General features: G+C 46.0%; 1 protein-coding gene across 1 annotated transcript in view; it reads right to left on the bottom strand.

Moving 5' to 3' along the window:
• WDR35 (WD repeat domain 35) overlaps positions 1 to 22,559 on the bottom strand; it is a 104,168-nt gene that overhangs the window by 33,604 nt on the left and 48,005 nt on the right. The window contains exons 14-22 of the mRNA XM_040427368.1: positions 21,816 to 21,960; positions 21,668 to 21,737; positions 19,682 to 19,735; positions 19,133 to 19,242; positions 16,364 to 16,574; positions 14,252 to 14,332; positions 14,022 to 14,158; positions 2,809 to 3,012; positions 597 to 743 (exon numbers count right to left, since the gene is read on the bottom strand). Coding sequence (XP_040283302.1) covers positions 597 to 743; positions 2,809 to 3,012; positions 14,022 to 14,158; positions 14,252 to 14,332; positions 16,364 to 16,574; positions 19,133 to 19,242; positions 19,682 to 19,735; positions 21,668 to 21,737; positions 21,816 to 21,960 — 1,159 coding nt within the window. The remainder of the gene's footprint in view (positions 1 to 596; positions 744 to 2,808; positions 3,013 to 14,021; positions 14,159 to 14,251; positions 14,333 to 16,363; positions 16,575 to 19,132; positions 19,243 to 19,681; positions 19,736 to 21,667; positions 21,738 to 21,815; positions 21,961 to 22,559) is intronic.

The raw sequence follows: 22,559 nt of genomic DNA on the forward strand, positions 1-22,559 counted from the left end.
AGTCAAGGGGGTAGCCCTTCCCTCACTCCAGGCTGTAACTCCCCTGCCCTAACCCCGCCTCTATGCAGTCTAATTGACACCCGGCTCAGTCGCCGGGACCGCGCTTGTACAGGCGGCGCATGCGCCGTCGGACTCAAGCGCGTGAGGAAGAGAAGACAGGCAGGCATCGGGGACGGCGCATGCACAATTCAGTTACGGGATCGCGCTTGAGTCCAACGGCGCATGCGCCGCCTGTACAAGCGCGGTCCCGGCGACTGAGCCGGGTGTCAATTAGACTGCATAGAGGCGGGGTTAGGGCAGGGGAGTTACAGCCTGGAGTGAGGGAAGGGCTACCCCCTTGACTTCTACCGTGACTTGTGGAGCTGGAGAAGAGTACTTTATAAAGCGATTTTTCCATGCATATACATGACAGAAAAGCGGGACAAGACCGTGTGCTAACACAATGAGGATGATCTATAAGGTACTTTCTATAGTTTATTAAGTGAAATCCAGGTGAAAGTGGCGTCCAGGGAGCAAATCAGAAAGTTAGGCTGACAGCTGTCTGTAGCATCATGTACTGGAGTAGAAATTTCAAATACACTATTTTCATATCATACCATTTCTGTCTGTCTGCAAAGTAGTCACCAATGGCATTGTATGCTTGCTCCAGCAGAGCATCATCCGAGGCTCCGGAACCCGTCCTCAGCAGCTGCAAAACTCGGAACCAGTCTCCCAGCTTTATGCGTAGGCTGATAGCAAGGTCTCTGTAAAAAAAGTGATTACAGCCAGGCGTTAAATGGAGACATGAATACTACAGATACTATATTAGTTACTTACATACATGATATCAAAATAGGCCGCAAAACCATTTAAGTTCCTGCAGTTTGCCACTTGACTTAAAAACAAACAAAACAATTACAAAAAATAAAAAAGCACATTTGCGTGTAGATGTTAGAAGCAGACAGGGCGTAACAAGCCTCAATAGCCACCATACCTAACAGAACAGAATGTAAGGTACATACAGACCCACAAATCTAAGTCTGCTTGACTAGATCCTTACAGAATGATTAGATAAGTAGACAGGCAGCGCACAGGTATGGCATGCAAACAGTAGACAAGTAGTGCACAGGTATGGCATGCACACAATGGATAAGAAGTGGACAGGTATGGCATGCAAACAGTAGACAAGTAGTGCACAGATATGGCATGCAAACAGCAGACAAGAAGTGCAGAGGTATGGCATGCAAACAATAGACAAGTAGTGCACAGATATGGCATGCAAACAATGGACAAGTAGTGCACAGGTATGGCATGCAAACAATGGACAAGTAGGGCACAGGAATGGCATGCAAACAATGGACAAGTAGTGCACAGGTATGGCATGCAAACAATGGACAAGTAGTGCAGAGGTATGGCATGCAAACAGTAGACAAGTAGTGCACAGATATGGCATGCAAACAATGGACAAGTAGTGCAGAGGTATGGCATGCAAACAGTAGACAAGTAGTGCACAGGTATGGCATGCAAACAATGGACAAGTAGTGCACAGGTATGGCATGCAAACAGTAGACAAGTAGTGCACAGGTTTGGCATGCAAACAATAGACAAGTAGTGCAGAGGTATGGCATGCAAACAGTAGACAAGTAGTGCACAGGTATGGCATGCAAACAGTAGACAAGTAGTGCACAGGTATGGCATGCAAACAATAGACAAGTAGTGCAGAGGTATGGCATGCAAACAGTAGACAAGTAGTGCACAGGTATGGCATGCAAACAGTGCACAAGTATGATATAGAAATAAGACGGGATGTCCAACTTCCAAAAAAGACGTAGTTCTTTATTCCAATGTCACACATTCCAGTGTGACATTGGAATAAAGAACTACGTCTTTTTTGGAAGCTGGACATCCCGTCTTATTTCTATTTAGTCCTAACTGGTGCCTTTTCCAAGCACAGTCCGTGCCTCCATAGCAAGACTGATCAAGTGAGCGCAGCCCACGGAACGTTTTACCTTAGTGCACAAGTATGGCATGTAGACAAGTAGAATGCACAAGTATGGCATGCAAACAGTAAACAAGCAGTGTACAAGTATGACATGCAAAGAGTAGACAAGTAGTGCACAGGTTTGACATGCAAATGGTAGACAAGTAGTGCACTGGTATGGCACTATATATCAGGATACATGGACATTGTAAATGTAGGGTGGTCCTCTGCTGAGAACCTCTATGAGCATGAACAGAGAGTCAGTCTGTAGGACTGGCTCCAGACTCAGGCCTCTCTTGTATTACATGGATGTCCATCCATTTCAATAGCCGCCCGCGCCATATATTAGTACATGTGGCTGGTAGGGCAAGTAGTCAAATAATTGGTTGGCCACGGCTTCCTCTGGCCAAATCAGCCATTTGACCGTGTTGCCAGGAGAGATACACAGGGCAATCGGTTGATTATCCCAGCGTCCAAACTGATGAGACAACTCAAAAAACACGCCTCTACCTTACGCTTATGCAGCACGGGTAATATAAAGCCCTGCAGGACACAAAACTATAATAAACAATGTAAACAATGTAGGGTTAAAAAGGACCATTATGAAGCCAGTAGTGCCATATAGTTTTAAATTGGCTCGTTTGTTAGATATAGAGGCATTGATCATTTCATATAAACAGTTGTTATTGACAGCGTTTACAATTTCCATCAGTGGAGGAGGGTTTGGATTTTTTGGATCTTCGCTCTAGTAGCCACAATCACATGGGTGATAACTGTAGAATGGATGTAACATTCCTTTTTGAAAACAATAAAACATATGTATAAAAAAAAAAAAAAAAAATTCTCACCTCCTGTCCATGTCCAGATACATCCTCTCCGCTTCCTCAAACCGGCCAAAATACGCTGACACCTCGGCTTGTTTCATAGGCTCGCTCTGCAGGTTGCCCAGCCGTTTCACAAACTCTATGCCCTGGTAGTCCTTACAACGGACAAAGGCTTGTTCAGCCGTAGGAAGGTCTAGCTTCTGGAGGGCGGCTTCGGCGAGTAGGCGCCTGCGGAGGGAAAGTACAAATGGTCCATAATGAGCTACAGTATATACTGAAATACTTACATGTAGTGTTGAGCGAACTTGTGTTTAAAGTTCGGCGTCTAAAGTTCGGGTTCGGGTTATCGAAGTATCCCGTTATGGATTCTAAATTCCGTTATGGTCCGTGGTAGCGGAATCCATAACGGGATTCTTCGATAACCCGAACTTTAGACGCCGAACTTAAAACACAAGTTCGCTCAACACTACTTACATGGACAAGCTCAGTGATAAATAAAACTGCGCTGGGGCTGGGAGCCATGGGCAACTCGGCCGGTTTTGGTAAAGTCAGGCCCATTGGGCTTCTCAAATTCATACAATGAGATTCTGGTCCCAGAAATGACCGATCCCGTTGGCTATCTATGGTCTAGATGAGTTTTCAAAACCCCATTAACAGTGCTGTACATAGAGAAGTAAGGTCCCCATAGCAGGGATCAAACCAGGCCCCCCACACACAGGACAGAAGGGTTTCCGCCTAAACCCCTTTCAATGACCCTTGGGCCATTTTTTCCACTGCTTCATTTGCTAAAAGTTGCTCCTTCAGAGGGTAGAGTCCTGACCAAGTTTTCACCCCCAGTAGAAGAGGGGAAGATCCCAACTAAGACTGGGCCCCCTCTTACCCTGGGCCCCATAGCAGTTGCATGGTCTGCCGCTAGGGTAGTTACGCCCCTGACCATTAACACGGCAGAGCAGGAGCCCTAATCCTGATCTTACTTCAAAGAAGCTTGGTGTAGGGGCAGGTGAAACATCCTATAATGCTGGCAAGATACTACAGACGGGTTCCCATGTGTTCACCTTCTGTCTCCAACTTTGAGCAGTTTGCCATCCCTACTGTAAAAGTACTAGGTGTTACTGCTGCGTCCTCCCTTCTAGATTACCTGGATTATAGTAATTGTATAACTGTACATCTCCATGCTGGGCCACCATATATCAAAACTGCGGAATGGAGTTTGGTACCTATAGAGACCAGTGATCCTGACTGCTCTGGACAACTTTTTCCTTGCAGCGATTTCAAATACTGAGAGCCTTGAAGTCTCTCTAGAACAGCCTTCTTCAGCCCAATCTGCCATCACATGTGAAGAGAGGCAGGTGGCACGCCCCGCGTTGCAGCTGGATAGACAACAGTGCAACGCCCAAGGAGTCTCATGGATGGGCACGTTTTCTTATGACCTGTCAGACTCTCCACTCCCAATGTAAGGCTAGGGCTACACGGTGACACCTGTCTCACCAATGTCACGCAACATTTATTGTAATGATAGTCAATGATGTTGCACTGTGACTTGCAACACGCTCCGACTGGCACACGACAGTCGCAAAAAATCCATCGCAGTCGCAGCATGTCGCAGTGCGACACCATTGACAATCAGTACAATAAATGTCTTGCGACATTGGTGCGCCGCGCGCCGCAGTGTAGTTGGACCCTTTTTGTTGCGCGACTTATTGTCACATGACATATGTCGCTGTGTAGCCCTAGCCTAAAACTTGGCCAAACATTTGCAGGCATAATTAACCCCTTCCTGATGCAGCCATTTTCAGTTTTTGCAATTAAATTTTTCACTCCCTGCCTTCCCAGAGTCATAACTTTTTTTTTTTTTCTGTAACGGACGTAGACGTATAAGGGCTTGTTTTTGTGGGACAGGTTGTAATTTCTAATGGAACCATTTAATATTGCAACGGGAAGCTGTAAAATCAATTCAGAATACGGTGGAATTGGAAGAAAAAAAATTAATGTTGCCACAGTTTTATGGGTTTTGTTTTGGTGGTGTTCCCTACGCGGTAAAACTGACCTGTGGCCTTCATCTTCTGGGTCACAACAAATAAAGCGATACCACATTTGTATAGGTTCCCTTGTGTTTTAATACTTAAAAAAAAGAAAAAACTTTGTAAAAAATGTACCGGTATTTTTTCTTTGTATCGCCATATTCTTACCCGCATAACTTTTTTATCGTTATGTCTACAGAGCCCGCAAATCGGCCATTTTGATTTATTTTTCCATTAGGGCGTTCATTGTAAGAGACAGATATGTTATGTGATCTTAATTTTTTATTGCTTCTTTTTTATGTGGAAATCACAGTTCAGACAGTCACCCGCCAGTGGGTATATGTGTAATAGGGACAGTATATATCAAAAGGAGAATTCACAGATAACCACCCTAATAAAACGTACCCTTTAATCAATTTATAGTAAAAAGTAACCCACAAATATGGACATACACGAAAAATAATAAAAGATATTGTCTTCTTCACGTGAATAGGAGAGGCTGTTCTGTAGGTAATAAGATAGGGGAACTATCCCTGATATTAACCCTATACTCAAAGCCCTGCCTACAAAACGGAACAGCCGCCCCGATAGGGGCGATCCCGTGTTTAGGAACCTCCTAGATGCCCTTGGATAGCCCTGAAAAAGGGAGGATGTATAAGTGGCCAAACCTGGTAAAGTGGCCTAAAGTGGGTCTAAATAGCTGACCTACCCTAGATGCTGAAAATAAATCTCAGATACAGAAAAACAAAAAAATAATACTATTATATACAAAGTAGTCGGATTCAATAAATCTTCACGCGATAAGACACCAACTTTCTATCAGGATAGATAGTACTGAAACGATAGGTGCCTTAGTCTTTTTTATGTGGAAAAGGGAGTAATTTAAATTTGTATTTTTTTAAAAACTTTTTTTAACTTTTCTTTGTGCCCCCCACCCCTCCCCCCAGGGGACCTAAACATGCAATCATCAGATTACCTTTTACACACGCTAATGTGAAATTATACATTAGTGTGTGTAAAATTCAGTATATTCCAATGCAGTGCTGCCACCATGATAGGCCTGGTAGCCTCTAGCCTCATACAGGTTCAGGCCTATCACCACTAAGGAACACCTTCCCGATCTCAGCAAAGGGAAGATATTCCAGCCCTGGGAGCGTAGTGCTCCCCGGCAAAGCTGCTTCAGATGCTGTGGTCACAATTGACCACGGAATCTGAGGGGTAAATCGGGGTTAACGCCAATCACAGACATTAGCTAAAGGTGTCTGCTGTGTGAAACAGCAGGCACCCAGCGCCTATGGTGACCACCCGTTCAGGAGTGGTGGCCATATTTAAAAATCCGAGTAACAAGTTGCCTTCAAGAAAAGTTCCCGATAACGGAAACATACAAGAGTGACAGCAGAAAATGACCACCTGGTCTATCTGGACTGCACTTATATTAAAAGGGGTAATCCAACCTCTAAAATACCTCCCCATACACCCGGCCCCTCACACGGATAGTACTTACCTCGCTTCCCGGCACCTGTGCCGCTCCTGGTCCCCGCACGGCCGCCACTGCATCTCCCCGCCGCGCGGATGAAAACTTCCGGCATCACCGCCGGCTATTCGGATGCCCCCCCACGCTGGATGTTTTGATCCGCGCGATGAGGAGATGTAGCGGCATCCGTGCTGGAACCAGGAGCAATGCAGGTGCCGGGGAGTGAGGTAAGTGCTATCCGTGTGAGGGGCCCGGGCGTATGGGGAGGCATTTTAGTGGTTGGATAACCCCTTTAATAACTGCCTGATCGTTGAGTCGCTATGTGATCATTTTGCTCCGTGCAGATTCGTTCCTTGCCGGCAGCACTTTCCTATTTACACTATTTTATGTGCCGCATGAAAGAGGCGATCAACTAGCGACAAGCATTTGCTCCTTCCCGATGACTACCCGTTCCTCGGCCTGCGCTGAAGGACCGTCTCACTGATTTCTACTGTAATTTAGCTGTCACCCACTGATACAGTATCACACAAAAGTCAGAAGCCATTGCATCGAGGTCAAATTGTGCAAACTTGGCAACCCAATGCACCTCTGCAGTGACAATGCTCCCACGACTGTTTGCTGCACAGCATCCAAAGAAGCGCACTTCAGGAACCGAGAAGCTCAACTGGCCTGGCTCATACCAACACTGCAGGCCTTATGCCTCATATTCTGTACCCCCACCAGCCATAGGACTATGCAGCCCTGTTCATCCTATGAGAAGAAGGAGCCAAGAAGGGGTTAATAGAAAAAAATAATGTCTAATACAGGTCTAGGGTCCGGGGCCGAACTATCCGTTTATTACTGTGATCGGTTTATGGCCTGCATAACACCTGGGCTTAAGGTAACAAAAAGCAGCCTTGTGGCGGTGTTTATTTTCATCCATCGGTCCGGCTTCACACGCCATTCCTGCTGCAGTCTAGACCTCAATGTATCTGACATTCCTCACCGCTCTGCTGGAAGTAACACATACAGTACAAATCCCCTCTCTGACCATCGCCGAATAAATCATCCACTTCAGCTGAAAACAATCCCATAAATTATTCTCTACATAAAGGGAAACAATGTTTATGTGTTTCAAAGTTTAAGTGCAAGAAAAATAAATAAATAAATAAAAATCTCCTATGGGACTACTTGGTCATCTCAGAATGTAAACAAAAACATAAGGCTGCATTCACTGACAGCAAGCAGAGATCCTGACATTCTTAAGTTGAAATATTGTACAGTGAATTGTCTAGTTGCTAAACTGTTTTGTCAGACAGCAATGTGGATTTAAATTTGAAAATTAGAAAAAAAAAAACAACTTTAAAAAAAATTTGGGGAAAAAAAAAAACTTTAAAAGGTTCGCCCGCTTTCTGGTAAAATGTGTAATATGCCAGAAGCAATTATGTTTCATGCCAGGAAAGTCTATACCACCCCCATAGTTGGTCAGCACTTTATTGCATTGCACACTGCTGCCCGTGTAATGATTGGACGTGGTACATTCTGGGTACACGGGTCGACGGGCTGCCCCCGAGGGGGGGGAGGGGTTTAAAGTTGCTGTGGAGGTACCCACTAATATAGAGCATCACCTCAATGTCCTAATGTGAGGATTTGGGTGGTACTCTCTCTCTCCTTGGTGACAGCACCTTATCAGCGTGGAGGCGGCTTATAACTAGGGATGAGCTTATCGACTTAGGATGAAACATCCGAAGTTGATTTGCATAAAACTCAGTAAAACTCCGTTAGAATACTGTACAGAGCGAGCGCTCCTTACAGTATTAGAATGTATTGTCTCAGATGAGCCGAAGTTATTACTTCGCAAAGTCTCGGTAAAAAGGTTTTTAACAGTAGAAATTAATTTCAGAAGTTATTAAGTCCCGCGAGACTTCGCAAAGTAATAACTTCGGCTCATAGGAGCCAATACATTCTAATACTGTAAGGAGCGCTCGCTCCGTAAGCATTCTAATGAAGTTTTATGCAAATCGACTTTGGATGTTTCATCCGAAGTCCATTCACTCATCCCTACTTATCAACCATACATGTTCCTCTGGAATTCTGGGAAGAAAGAAATGCAAATGAGCTCTTAACAAGCTCTGCCTCTGATGCCACCAGATGTAAGGCAGCTATCCTATAAGTCAGTGTTCAACCCTTTAACTAGGCCTTGAGACATAACTTGGATAATAAATAAGCCAGCATCTCATCTGCAGACAGCTGTTCCGGGGTGATTGCCCCTCATCAGTGCAGAGCAGAGAGTCCTGGCTTGGCTTTGCATGTCATAGTAACTGTGATATTCAAGGGTGGACTGGCTATAGACCCAGAGGCCGATAAGAGCCCTCTTCATTCCTACCCGCAGGGTCCGTAATGATCTGTTGTGAATTAACCCCTTCCTGACCAGCGCTGTACTAGTACGGCGCTGGCCTGGTCTTTAGAGATGGCGCCCGCTCCTGCAGAACCCCGCGGCTAATGTCCGCAACCGGCGGTAATGCAGATTGCGGACATTTAACCCCTCAGATGCCATGGTCAATCCTGACCACGGCATCTGAGCGCACAAAACACCGGACGCACGCGCTTCCGGTGATGATCCGGCTCCCCCATGCGCATTTCCTATGGAGCCTTTGCCTGTAATTGGGCTCCATAGGAAACTAGCAATTTTATAATACATTAGGGTCTATGAGAATAGCAATCTAATGATTCCCTATGGCAGGGCTGGCCAACCTGTGGCTCTCCAGATGTTGCAAAACTACAACTCCCAGCATGCCTAGACTGCCTACAGCTATCAGCCTACAGCAGGGCATGGTGGGAATTGTAGTTTTACAACAGCTGGAGAGCCGCAGGTTGGTCAGCCCTGCCCTATGGGAACTATAAAAAAGTGTAAAAAAAATAAAGTTTTTAAAAATAAAAATTCAAATCACCACCCTTTCCCCTTAATAAAAAAAATACATATGAGTATCGCCATGTGTGAAAAGTATAAAATATAAAAATATCTTCCCCATATGGCAAACAGCGAAATCTTCCCCATATGGCGAAACAGCTGTTTTTGGTCGCTTCATTTTCTACAAAGAAATTATAAAATAAAAAGTGATCAAAAAGTCATAGACACCCCAGAATGAGCCCCCATGCAGCTCAGTACGCATAATTACAAAAAAAGTTATAGGAGTCAAAATATGGCGACGAAAAAATAAAACTGATTTTTTTCCAAATTTTTTAAGAAAAACGCAAGAAAAAATATACATATAAAAGGTATTGCCGGATTTGTACTGGCCTGTAGAATTAAAGTTACTGGTCAGTTTTATCACACATCGAATGACGTAAATAAAAAAACCTGTAAAACTGACAGAATTGTTTTTTTGTTTTTTTTTGCAAATTCACCCCAATTGGAATTTTTTTCACGTTCCTACTACATCATATGCAATATTAAATTGTGGCGTTGGAAAGTACAACTTGTCCCGCAAAAAACAAGCCCTCATAAGGCTATGTGAACAGAAAAATAAAAAAAAAGATATGGCTCTGGGAAGGCAGAGAGGGCAAAACGAAAACGCAAAAAAAAACAACAAAAAACAAACAAACTCTGGAGTAGAAAGGGTTAAAGGGCATCTGTCAGCAGATTTGTACCTATGACACTGGCTGACTTGTTACATGTGTGATTGGCAGCTGAAGGCATCTGTGTTGGTCCCATGTTCGTATGTGCCCGAATTGCTGAGAAAAATTAAGTCTTAATATATGCAAATGAGCCTCTAGGAGCAACGGGGTTGTTGCCATTACACCTAGAGGCTCTGCTCTCTCTGCACTGCTGTGCCCTCTGCACTTTGACTTATCACACCTGGTTCTGACTTTTCCTAAACTCAAAGTGCAGAAGGGCCCAAAGTTGCATAGAAAGCAGAGTCTTTAGGTGTAATGGCAATGCCCCCGTTGCACCTAGATTCTGTTCTGGGCTGGATTTTATTTGGACTGGTGGGTAGGTTTGGTAGTGGGATCTGCCAGTCCGCACCCTTCCAGTACATGTATTTCCTTTAGCTGAGGAGATCACAGGTGAGGCGGGCTGCGATATCAATGAGGGATAAAACAACTCTCTGTGTATGACTGTGAGAGAGAGAATTTGGAAAAGGGAGCCTAAAGAGGCTCTGCGTGGTCCCAGCCAGGAGGGCTGGGGGGCCACGAGGCTGTGCGAAAGCCTGAGTTTTGGCGGGCCCAGCGACGCCTGAGGAAAGATGGGTCGCACGGTCAGAGTCAGGAGGACTCTTGGAAAATATCCCCCCAAGGTACTTGTGTGGTAACAGCCAGGAGGCTGCTGGATCGTATGGCTGAGTAAAGCCGGATCTTACCCCGTGTGTGAACTCCTCTTTAGAGGTGAGTTAGGGAGAGGACCTCTGTATTCGGTAGAGCCCAGATGGGCAGGTGTTTATTTTAGTTTATGTTTGTGCTGGTGCTAAAGTGCCAGAATAAAGCACCATGTGGACTTTAACCCCTGTTGTCAGAGGGGGAGTCTGTCATCGCTGCCCTGCTTGAGAGAGTGATTCATTACATCAGGTATTTTATTTTTTTCTTCTTTTTTTTCCACTTGGGGAATATACTACTGGAGACACTATAAGGGTAGGGGAAGTCCATGCAGCATGCTGTAGATTGGGCTGGTTCCGTGCTGGGGCCCACATCTCATCTCCTAAGACACCTGCTCCATATCTTAATTAGAGACAACTGGAGGTGGAGGATAGAACATAGAAGCTATTGATGGCCACAGCAGATGGACAGCTTCTGGGGTAGTATACTGTGCTGCACTGTGGTATTTGGTTCTGCTGGGGCAGTATATTGTGCTGCACTGTGGTATCTGTTTCTGCTGGGGCAGTATATTGTGCTGCACTGTGGTATCTGGTTCTGCTGGGGCAGTATATTGTGCTGCACTGTGGTATCTGGTTCTGCTGGGGCAGTATATTGTGCTGCACTGTGGTATCTGGTTCTGCTGAGGCAGTAAATTGTGCTGCACTGTGGTATCTGGTTCTGCTGGGGCAGTATATTGTGCTGCACTGTGGTACCTGGTTCTGCTGGGGCAGTATATTGTGCTGCACTGTGGTATCTGGTTCTGCTGGGGCAGTATATTGTGCTGCACTGTGGTATCTGGTTCTGCTGGGGCAGTATATTGTGCTGCACTGTGGTATCTGGTTCTGCTGAGGCAGTATATTGTACTGCACTGTGGTATCTGGTTCTGCTGGGGCAGTATATTGTGCTGCACTGTGGTATCTGGTTCTGCTGGGGCAGTATATTGTGCTGCACTGTGGTATTCGGTTCTGCTGGGGCAGTATATTGTGCTGCACTGTGGTATCTGGTTCTGCTGGGGCAGTATATTGTGCTGCACTGTGGTATCTGGTTCTGCTGGGGCAGTATATTGTGCTGCACTGTGGTATCTGGTTCTGCTGAGGCAGTATATTGTACTGCACTGTGGTATCTGGTTCTGCTGGGGCAGTATATTGTGCTGCACTGTGGTATTCGGTTCTGCTGGGGCAGTATATTGTGCTGCACTGTGGTATCTGGTTCTGCTGGGGCAGTATATTGTGCTGCACTGTGGTATCTGGTTCTGCTGGGGCAGTATATTGTGCTGCACTGTGGTATCTGGTTCTGCTGGGGCAGTATATTGTGCTGCACTGTGGTATCTGGTTCTGCTGGGGCAGTATATTGTGCTGCACTGTGGTATCTGGTTCTGCTGGGGCAGTATATTGTGCTGTACTGTGGTATCTGGTTCTGCTGGGGCAGTATATTGTGCTGTACTGTGGTATCTGGTTCTGCTGGGGCAGTATATTGTGCTGTACTGTGGTACCTGGTTCTGCTGGGGCAGTATATTGTACTGCACTGTGGTATTTGGTTCTGCTGGGGCAGTATATTGTGCTGCACTGTGGTATTTGGTTCTTCTGAGGCAGTATATTGTGCTGCACTGTGGTATTTGGTTCTGTTGGGGCAGTATATTGTGCTGCACTGTGGTACCTGGCTCTGCTGGGGCAGTATATTGTGCTGCACTGTGGTACCTGGTTCTGCTGGGGCAGTATATTGTGCTGTACTGTGGTACCTGGTTCTGCTGGGGCAGTATATTGTGCTGCACTGTGGTATCTGGTTCTGCTGGGGCAGTATATTGTGCTGCACTGTGGTACCTGGTTCTGCTGGGGCAGTATAATGTGCTGCACTGTGGTATCTGGTTCTGCGGGGGCAGTATATTGTGCTGCACTGTGGTACCTGGTTCTGCTGGGGCAGTATATTGTGCTGCACCGTGGTACCTGGTTCTGCTGGGGCAGTATATTGTGCTGCACCGTGGTATCTGGTTCTGCTGGGGCAGTATATTGTGCTGTACTGTGGTACTTGGTTCTGCTGGGGCAGTATATTGTGCTGCACCGTGGTATCTGGTTCTGCTGGGGCAGTATATTGTGCTGTACTGTGGTACTTGGTTCTGCTGGGGCAGTATATTGTGCTGCACTGTGGTATCTGGTTCTGCTGGGGCAGTATATTGTGCTGCACCGTGGTATCTGGTTCTGCTGGGGCAGTATAATGTGCTGTACTGTGGTATTTGGTTCTGCTGGGGCAGTATATTGTGCTGTACTGTGGTATCTGGTTCTGCTGGGGCAGTATATTGTGCTGCACTGTGGTATCTGGTTCTGCTGGGGCAGTATATTGTGCTGCACTGTGGTACTTGGTTCTGCTGGGGCAGTATATTGTGCTGCACTGTGGTACTTGGTTCTGCTGGGGCAGTATATTGTGCTGCACTGTGGTACTTGGTTCTGCTGGGGCAGTATATTGTGCTGCACTGTGGTACTTGGTTCTGCTGGGGCAGTATATTGTGCTGTACTGTGGTATTTGGTTCTGCTGGGGCAGTATAATGTGCTGTACTGTGGTATCTGGTTCTGCTGGGGCAGTATATTGTGCTGCACTGTGGTATCTGGTTCTGCTGGGGCAGTATATTGTGCTGCACTGTGGTACTTGGTTCTGCTGGGGCAGTATATTGTGCTGCACTGTGGTACTTGGTTCTGCTGGGGCAGTATATTGTGCTGCACTGTGGTACTTGGTTCTGCTGGGGCAGTATATTGTGCTGCACTGTGGTACTTGGTTCTGCTGGGGCAGTATATTGTGCTGTACTGTGGTATTTGGTTCTGCTGGGGCAGTATATTGTGCTGTACTGTGGTATTTGGTTCTGCTGGGGCAGTATATTGTGCTGTACTGTGGTATTTGGTTCTGCTGGGGCAGTATAATGTGCTGTACTGTGGTATCTGGTTCTGCTGGGGCAGTATATTGTGCTGCACTGTGGTATCTGGTTCTGCTGGGGCAGTATATTGTGCTGCACTGTGGTACTTGGTTCTGCTGGGGCAGTATATTGTGCTGCACTGTGGTACTTGGTTCTGCTGGGGCAGTATATTGTGCTGCACTGTGGTATCTGGTTCTGCTGGGGCAGTATTTTGTATTGCCCTATGATATTGCTGATCCTGCCTATTTGTGATAGACCCATCTACTAGTATTGGCCCTGCCCACTTATGTTCCCCACCTTTTTTTAATTCGGTCCCACCTACAAGATGGGGGCCACATTTAGATTTTTTCCAAGACAATTTAAGTTCCCAGTCTGCCCCCGGTAGTATTCATTGGCATTAATGGCATATTCTGCCAGTTTAGTTTTTGGGTACCAAACCCAATGTTCCCTGGAAAGTGCTCGGTGTTACCACACTGTGCGATTCCATACGTCACTATAGTGTTATTACCATAGTCTAGGGTGGGGGTTGTCCTCTATAAACTGAGAGGCGTCTTCAATCCCAACTTTTTCAATTAACGCCCGGCTGTCCCTGAGGGAACGGATTTCAAAGTTTATGATGTAATCCTTGTTAGGGTGCTCCGGATCCTGCATGGGAAGAACATGATTTCGGTTATATCCCCAGCATAATCGGGCATAGCGCTGTTTATAATAATGCTCATGTGCATTTACACTCCGCACCTTTAACAGTTCATCCAATAGAACAGATTTGATCTCCAAGTCTTCAAAACTGCAGATATATCCGGAAGTCTGAATGGGTTCCTGAAACGAATAATAATGAATTAATGAGAAGCAAGAGAAACTGAAGATATATTTCTGCATCTATAAGCCAAGCCAGCACTCTAGCCATGTGGCTTAAAGGGGTTCTGCACTTTGTTTAAACTGATGATCTATCCTCTGGATAGATCATCAGCATCTGATCGGTGGGGGTCCGACACCCGGGACCCCTGCCGGTCAGCTGTTTGAGAAGGCAGCGGCGCTCCAGTAGAGCCGCGGCCTTCTCACTGTTTACTGCCGGCCCAGTGACCGTCACGACTAGTATCAACTTGCCTGGGCCGGGCTAAGGTTCCATTCAAGTGAACAGAGCTTAGCCCCCGCACAGGCCAGTGATACTAGTCGTGACGTCACTGGGCCAGCGGTAAACAGTGAGATGGCCGCGGCGCTACTGGAGCGCCGCTGCCTTCTCAAACAGCTGATCGGCGGGGGTCCCAGGTGTCAGACCCCCGCTGATCAAATGCTGATGATCTATCCAGAAGATAGATCATCAGTTTAAACAAACTGCAGAACCCCTTTAAGGGGGGCTCGTCAGCTCTCCTGACATGTCTGTTTTAATAAATACTTACATTCCCTTTAAATTAACAATTCCGGAGCATATGTGTGCTGTTCCTCTGTTATGACTCCTGCAAACATATGCAGTACCTTGACAACTGGGCGTTATTCCCCCCGTCAATAGGGTTTGGCCCTACACAGTCTGATTGTTGGTTCTAATTTGACTAGGTCACATCCCCTTAAACAATGGAAAGAGTTACGCCCGCTTGTCAGGAGTAACATAAAATACTCAAGACTTGTCCTCTAACATGGAATGGAAGGTCTTACTAACACGTCCTAATGACGGTAAGTTAGCAGTTGCCCTTTAACCCACTGACCATATGTTATACCGGAGGTGCACAACCTGCGCCCACATGTGGTCCACGATGCCATTCTATGCAGCTTCTAATCATCTAGACCTGTGATGGCTAACCTCCGGCACTCCAGCTGTGGTAAAACTACGACTCCCAAGATGTACACTTGCTTGGCTGTTCTCAGAACTCCATAGAAATGAATGGAGCATGCTGGGAGTCGTAGTTTCACCACAGCTGGAGTGCCGGAGGTTAGCCATCAATACTTGTCTGTGTGTGGCTTCTCCCATGTAGTTTCCATCATAGAAAGAAATGGTGTGGGGAAGGGGAAGAACTAATGGTGTAGCCATCTCCGTGTCCTCATAAATCAGGAGTATGAGGTTCCTTGATCTCTGCTTGACCATCCAGAAAGGAGCAGATGAAGTAAATAGTTGGCCGTTTATGCATCTGATCCTCTCCATTGTAGCTATGAAATGCAGGCCAGTAACCATAACACCCATAATCTATACCGGAGACAGCCACATACATGCTTGGTCTTCTCATGTCTGGAGAAATGATTTCTGGATAAGAGGATCTTCCAGAAGGCAGAAGTCAAATCTGCTCCCATCAGGCATTTACCGGGGTTGTGCACCTTTGGGCAGACCTGCGAAGGGAAGCATACATACTGTACACCTGCTTCCCAGTACCGGCTCCTTGCTCCTTCGCTCCACGGCCTTGATTGATCCACTGGATGTACACTTCCTGTTTGACTCCGCCGCAGCCAATCTCTGGTTGCAGTGGTGACCTGACCACCTTGCGTCATAACACCACAGGTCATCGCTGGACTGCAACAGAAGTGTCAAACAGGCAGTTTACATCCAGGGTGAGCCACAAAGGAGCCAGGAGCCAGCGATGGGAGGCAGGTAAGTAAGCTTCCCTTCGCAGGTCTGCCCAGGAGAGGTGACCTGCCAAACTCACCCCCACCCCAAACTCCTTTAAGGCATTCTGACATGCCATAAATGCCACAGCTAGAAACACCCCTTGACAGTCATTCAATATGACAATGTGGCCCTCTGTTGAGAAAAAAAAATGTGAACCCCTGTGTTATACGAAGATGGACTCAAGTGACCATGTACAGAGCTGTTCTCATAATGCCTCCGGGTCTGTAGACGTGTGACGAGATGCGAATATTTACCTCAGGATCCAAGTTCCTGAACACATACATCCTAGTCTTCTCCATCATGGCAAACAGGTCTGGGTTGTCATTAGCCCACTTCATGTCCCAGACATCCTTGCGCTCAAACTTGAGCTGCTCACCAATGATCTGCTGTCCAGAATCATCTGTGTACCGAGTCTCCAAGTCCAGAAACATGAGAACCCCGGAAATATCTATAATAGCTAGACGGCTGGAAAGGAGAGGAGAAAGCACTGTCAGTGGAAGAAGGCTATACACTAGTAAAGGCCATGGTGAAGCTCCTCAAACCACCACCACTGGTAGTCCTGAAGCTTTATTAATGTTACCTGACTAAAAAAAGGTAATCCGGGGTACAATCTATGTCCTGGAAAGTGAGTATAGCTGATGTTCAACTTATATGCCATAAAAGTATATAGTATTTGCCGCATGACCTATTCACACAAACAGACGGATGTCGGCAGTGCTGGAGAGCACCTACTATAAAGCCCCTCAGCTGTAACAGTGAGCAGCCCCCTGCTATGCTGCAAAGGGTCTTCATGATAGATGCAAACAAATAGAACCTGAATTCACACTAACAGTAGACACCCATGGAAATGCCACCCAGCAGGTTTTGTTAAAAAAAAAAAAAAAAAGTGTAAAAATATAAAAGTTAAAAAGGATAAAAATCCAACCCAATCAGAACCCAAGACCTACTAAAATAATATCAGCACGTATCCACCAACACTAAGTAAACCGAAAATCTCTGCCATCCAGAGTCCAGGAAACTTTTGAGTTGACAAACGCCAAGAGGTTGGGGGTGGGTATATATCCAGTAGGTCATCTCCTCACCCCTCCAGGGGGCAGATTTACTCCCTGACAGGTAACAGTTCCTGTATCCCACCCTGGGTTTACAGGAGGGAGCACAGGGGAAAAGATTATAGTATCAGGCTGTAAGAGGGGGGTGATAACATGAAGAAATGTTCCTGTATCCACCCTGAGGACACTGGAGGTTGTACAGGGGGAGAAGTGACAGTAACAGGCCACAACTGTTAAGAGGGGTGACAACATGTAGAAAAGTTTCAGTATGGCCTCCCTAAGGTAAGTGGAGGTGATATGGGGGTGGAGAAATAACTGTAACAGGTTAGGACTGTTAAGAGAGGTGATAACATGAAGAACAGTTCCCCCTTCTCCCCACCAAGTCATTGGAGGTCGTTCAGGGGTTGGATGACGGTAACAGGCTGGGATCTTTCATGTCACTTGCATCTTTTCTCCCAAGCACACAGACTTCACTCAAGTGCTGACCCCGAGTCTGGAATCATTTATATTATTCTTGGCTTTAATGGGATCCAAATCTAAAATATTAAAGGCTAAGTTATAGCCCTAATATCCGAGCAATGGCAAGTGTTTAAAGGCATAGTGTAAATGTTAAAGGGAATGTGTCACTGAAATGCCTCCTAATATACTTCAAGATACGGTTGGTCATTATTATATTGGTTATATTTAAAGGCGACAACCACTAAAACAACCATTAATCACTCACAGAGTTTCATCCAGTCTCTGACAGACCCTATCAGAGTTAGGGGGGAGCAGAAAGAGAGGCCGCAGGGTGTGTAATTCTACCTAACGTGCTATCTGACCTCAGTGCACAGCAATGGACCCTGTAATAGGAGACCAGAATAACTACCCACTTGATACACGTTCTACTAGACTCTGAGTCTGGGGGCGTCAACGAGACAATATATTACAAAGGGTTCCATGTATTACATTTGTGTAGGCCCCTGCATCTTCCCTAGGAAATCACCCACAGCTGATCACCAGGGCAGAATGCTTTTGAGGAAGGGAAGGGGGGGGGGGGGGGTCTTCATGTATGGCATTATGCGCCGCCTGCATTTGCTGCGGTGAGCCCACTCCATACGCGGCGGGTGTCGGCTGTACCATACAGCAGGCACCCGGCCGCATTTAACCCTTCAGATACCACGATCAACGCTGATCGCGGCATCTGTCGAGTTAAGCAGAGGGATGCGGCTCCAAAGGGGCTGATAGTTATTACTATAAAAGTTGTAAAAAAAAAAAGTTTAAAAAAATTTAATATTAAAAAGTTTAAATCACTCCCCTTCCCCAATTTTACATCTAAAAAGATATAAACAATAAAAAAATAAACATATTACGTATCGCCACGTCCGAAAATGTCTGAACTATTAAAATCTGCGCGGTGAATGTCATAACGAAAAGAACAGGAAAAACACGCGATTCGACATTTTTTTTTTGTCATCTTGTCCCCCCAAAAAAAACTGAATAACAGTAATAAAAAAGTCATACATACTACAAAAATGGTACAGTAAAAACGACAATTCGCTACGCAAAAAATAAGCCCTCATACAGCCCTGTGGATGGAAATATAAAAAAGTTCTGGCTGTCAGAATATGGCGATGCAAAGAAAATGTTTATTTTTTTAAATTTTAAATTTTTTTAAAGTAATTAAACAAAATAAAAACCATACAGGTTTGGTATCGATGCAATCATATGGAGCCGCAGAATAAAGACGTGAAAACGATGACGGAATTATTTATTTCTTTTTATTTTACCCCACAAATATATTTTTTTTTCCTGTTTTCCAATACAAGACATGGTAAATTAAATGACGGCATTAAAAAATATCTTGTCCCGCAAAAATGTGAACGGACAAATAAAATAAAAAAAGTTGAGGTTATTAGAACATGGGGAGGAAAAATCAAAAATGTCAAAATGAAACTAGGCCTGGTCTTTAAGGTGTTAAAATGTCAGCTTTACCTGGAGTTGCAGTTCATACTCATGTGGTACGCCCGACAGCTCATGCTGTACTTCTGTACGAGGACCATGTTCGGCAGACTGTATCTGTGCACCGTCCCAGACTCGCGAGCCTACACAATATGGAGAGAACACTTAGGCTGGGTTCACACGAGCGGATGCCGTGCGTGGCATCCGCTCCGTGAAAGAGTGCCAAGACCCGATGCAGACTGCAGAGGCACGGAGCATTAACATAACAGTTGTCACTGTGATTTCGTAGTAAAGAGATCACAGAGAGGCACGGAGCATCATCAGTCATGTTAATGCTCCGTGCCTCTGCAGTCTGCATCGGGTCTTGGCACTCTTTCACGGAGCGGATGCCACGCACGCATCCGCTCGTGTGAACCCAGCCTTACTGGTCGAATAGAAAGACCGATCGCAAGGAGAGTCATACATTTAGCATATCACTGTAACCCTTCCATGACCAGGGGGTCTTTAGATAATTAAAGGAAGATAGTTTTTTTATGTAAGACCGCCTCTACCGTAGAATGTGACGTAACATCAAACACTTACCACAAATAAGACTCTATCAGATGCTGTTACGGAGCAGATAAGATCTCTTGTTGCCTATAGTTAAAAAAAAAAAAACTACATTTACAAACTCATCCAATTTAGGAGAATGAGAGGGCGGTCATGGAGACTGAGACATGGGTTTAGTGACTGATCTGAAATAACTACACGGCTCCGTCCATTGTGTAGCGGAAAGCTGGTAACCTGTTAACTGCGGCGCTGCTCCTGTTCACTACTGCAGAACAGCTGATCGGTGGGGGGGGGGGGGGGGGGGGGGGGGGTGCTGGACCCCCGCTGGTCAGATATTGGTGGATATAGGCCATCAATATACAGGAAAAATCCTGGAAATTCCTATTAAAGCAGTGCTCCAGTAGTATGCCATTTTTTAATAAGGGCCAGACTGTGCCAAAAACTAAATTAAAGGGTTGTCCGGGTTCAGCTCAGAGCAGTTCATGCTCCCATGCTCCACTTTGCCCTGCACTGAATCGCGCAGGGAAAAGGCATTTTCTGGCGTTCCGGTGACGTATCGGGCTCTCCTTCAGGCTGCCAGGCGGAGGCTTCTGCCCAGCAGTGAGCCCGGTGACGTCACCGGCACTGATGGGCGGGCTTTAGCACTGCCCTAGCCTGTAAAACAGCTAGGGCAGCGCTAAAGCACGCCCATCAGAGCCGGTGACGTCACCGAACACACTGTTGGGCGGAATCCTCCGCCCGGCAGTGTGTTATAGTAAATAAAAGAGCCCTCGCCCTGCGCGAACCTGCGCAGGGCAAGCGAGAGCATCGGAGCATGAACTGTTCCGATGCTCAAGTCAGGGGGGGCTGTCTGGGTGAAATTATGGGTATGTCCAGGTTCAGCTCTGAACCCGGACAACCCCTTTAAGCATTACCCCCCAACTCAATGATCTCCCACTGCTGTCATTCCAGCGCTTACTAGGTCCCCACTGGTCTCCGTTTTCTGGTCCCGGCTTGACACACATGAAATGTCAGAAGAGCCCACTCAGCCAATCACTGGCTAAGGCAGGTCACCACTGAGGCCAGTTAATGGCCTCCTGCCACTTCCTGTGTGTTGACACAGGACCTGGAAAACACATCAGCGACGACCTGGTAGGCATTGGAACGCCACACCAGGGAATCGGTGAGGGTCAACAAAGCTTAAAAGGCTATGTACACCTTTCGGGAATTTTTTAATTTTTTTATTATTGCATTGTACTCATTTTGAGCTAAAATAATTTTGATCTTTATAAAAAATATGGAATCCTTTTCTCTGTACAGAGCTGACATGCTCTAGTAAAACTCTTTGGATTTTAAGTCATTTGGGGAGCTGATGGACTCCTTATCTCTGCTCACTGACATCATAAACACTCATTATAGCTCAGGTCTTATCTTACTGATAAGAATGTGGCTTAAATAAGTGTTTATGACCTTTTATTAGTTAACCCATTCTGCCTATTTAAAAAACTGTATCCCGCAGAACACCACAATTAAAAGGGTTGTCCAGGAGTAGAAAAACCATGTCTGCTGTCTCCCAAAAACAGCACCACGCCTGTCCAAATGCTAAATGTGGTATTGCAGATCAGTACCAGTCACTTCAGGGGAATAACAGACACCAGTACTCATTGACTGGTGTAGCAATGCTCCTGGAAAGAAAGTAGCCATGTTTTTCAAACCCTGGATGACCCCTTTAAGTTTCTGTTCATGCAGTTATGTCCCTAGCCGCCAACTATACTGATCTCTACTGAAAGCCAAAGAGGAACAGAAACTAGTGCCTTCCTCTCGCAATGAGGCTTTCTGCAGGATCGGCTGACAACCTCATCTGTATGGGAGCCTCCTGTAAGCCCCCGACATCTGCCTTTAGGATCAGGGATGTTGAATTTCAACATGCCCACCTTTTGGTAACACAGGAGATATGCCAGAGGAGAAGTACAGAAGCATGGCATGTCAAGCTTGTGGCTGAAGGAACTCTCTTATATTCCTGATTTGAACATTGCTCACCGCCAGAGCTTTATTGAAGTCCATAATCCCTTCTCCAGTTCCAGACGGGACTTCATCAATGTGAAACATCCTGTAAGACACAGAAAGTGAACAAACTATCCAGGACCCTTCTACGCTGATTACACAGAGCCATGGTCCTGATTGTTACCGTTCTCTACCCTCTTTTCTGGTCCGCAGCAGCTGATTAATCTCCATTGCGGTCAGCTTCTTTGACACTCGATATTGCCAGACGTAAAAGGCCTCCTTAGATGCCGCGATGACGTGGGTTTTTGTCATGGTGACGAACATGGGTACTGTAGAAAGAGAACAATTATATGTAAGTCTGCATCAGTAATTGACTATAAGAGGGTTATGTCCTCTGTTTCCCAATGCTCATAGGATATAGTAGTTTATAGATATATATATATATATAGACCTGTCAGAAAATAAGATGCAATGGCACAAAGGAGTCGCACACCTCTGTAAAGTGCTCCAGCCTCGTCTTAGGCCGGTGACGTCACGACAATATCGGTCACGCGGCCTATGTTCAGCATTGTCCTATTCAAGTGAACGGGACTGTATGGATTGGGATCACAAGGTATAATACAGCCAGCACCTGGCCGTAATGACAGAGTTCGGAGATAACTCCGATTCCAATCATTCCTCAGCTGCTGCAGTTAGACAGTAAGAGGGGGCTCCCTCTGCCCTCTGACTGGAGCTCCCGCAGTGAAAACGAGCTTCTAATTGGCTGCTATTGTAGCCTGGGGGCTTGTGAACACTCCACTACCCATCATAGGAAGCCTGAGACACAGCTTGAAAGACAGCCTGTAAAAATCCCATAGACTGCAGTAGTATTCTATCGCAGTCTATGGTACAAGCAATCAGAAGATGACATTTAAATGTGTTTAAAAAT

The sequence above is a fragment of the Bufo bufo genome, chromosome 4 (genome assembly GCF_905171765.1).
Source record: "Bufo bufo chromosome 4, aBufBuf1.1, whole genome shotgun sequence".
In the NCBI taxonomy this organism is placed as follows: domain Eukaryota; kingdom Metazoa; phylum Chordata; class Amphibia; order Anura; family Bufonidae; genus Bufo; species Bufo bufo.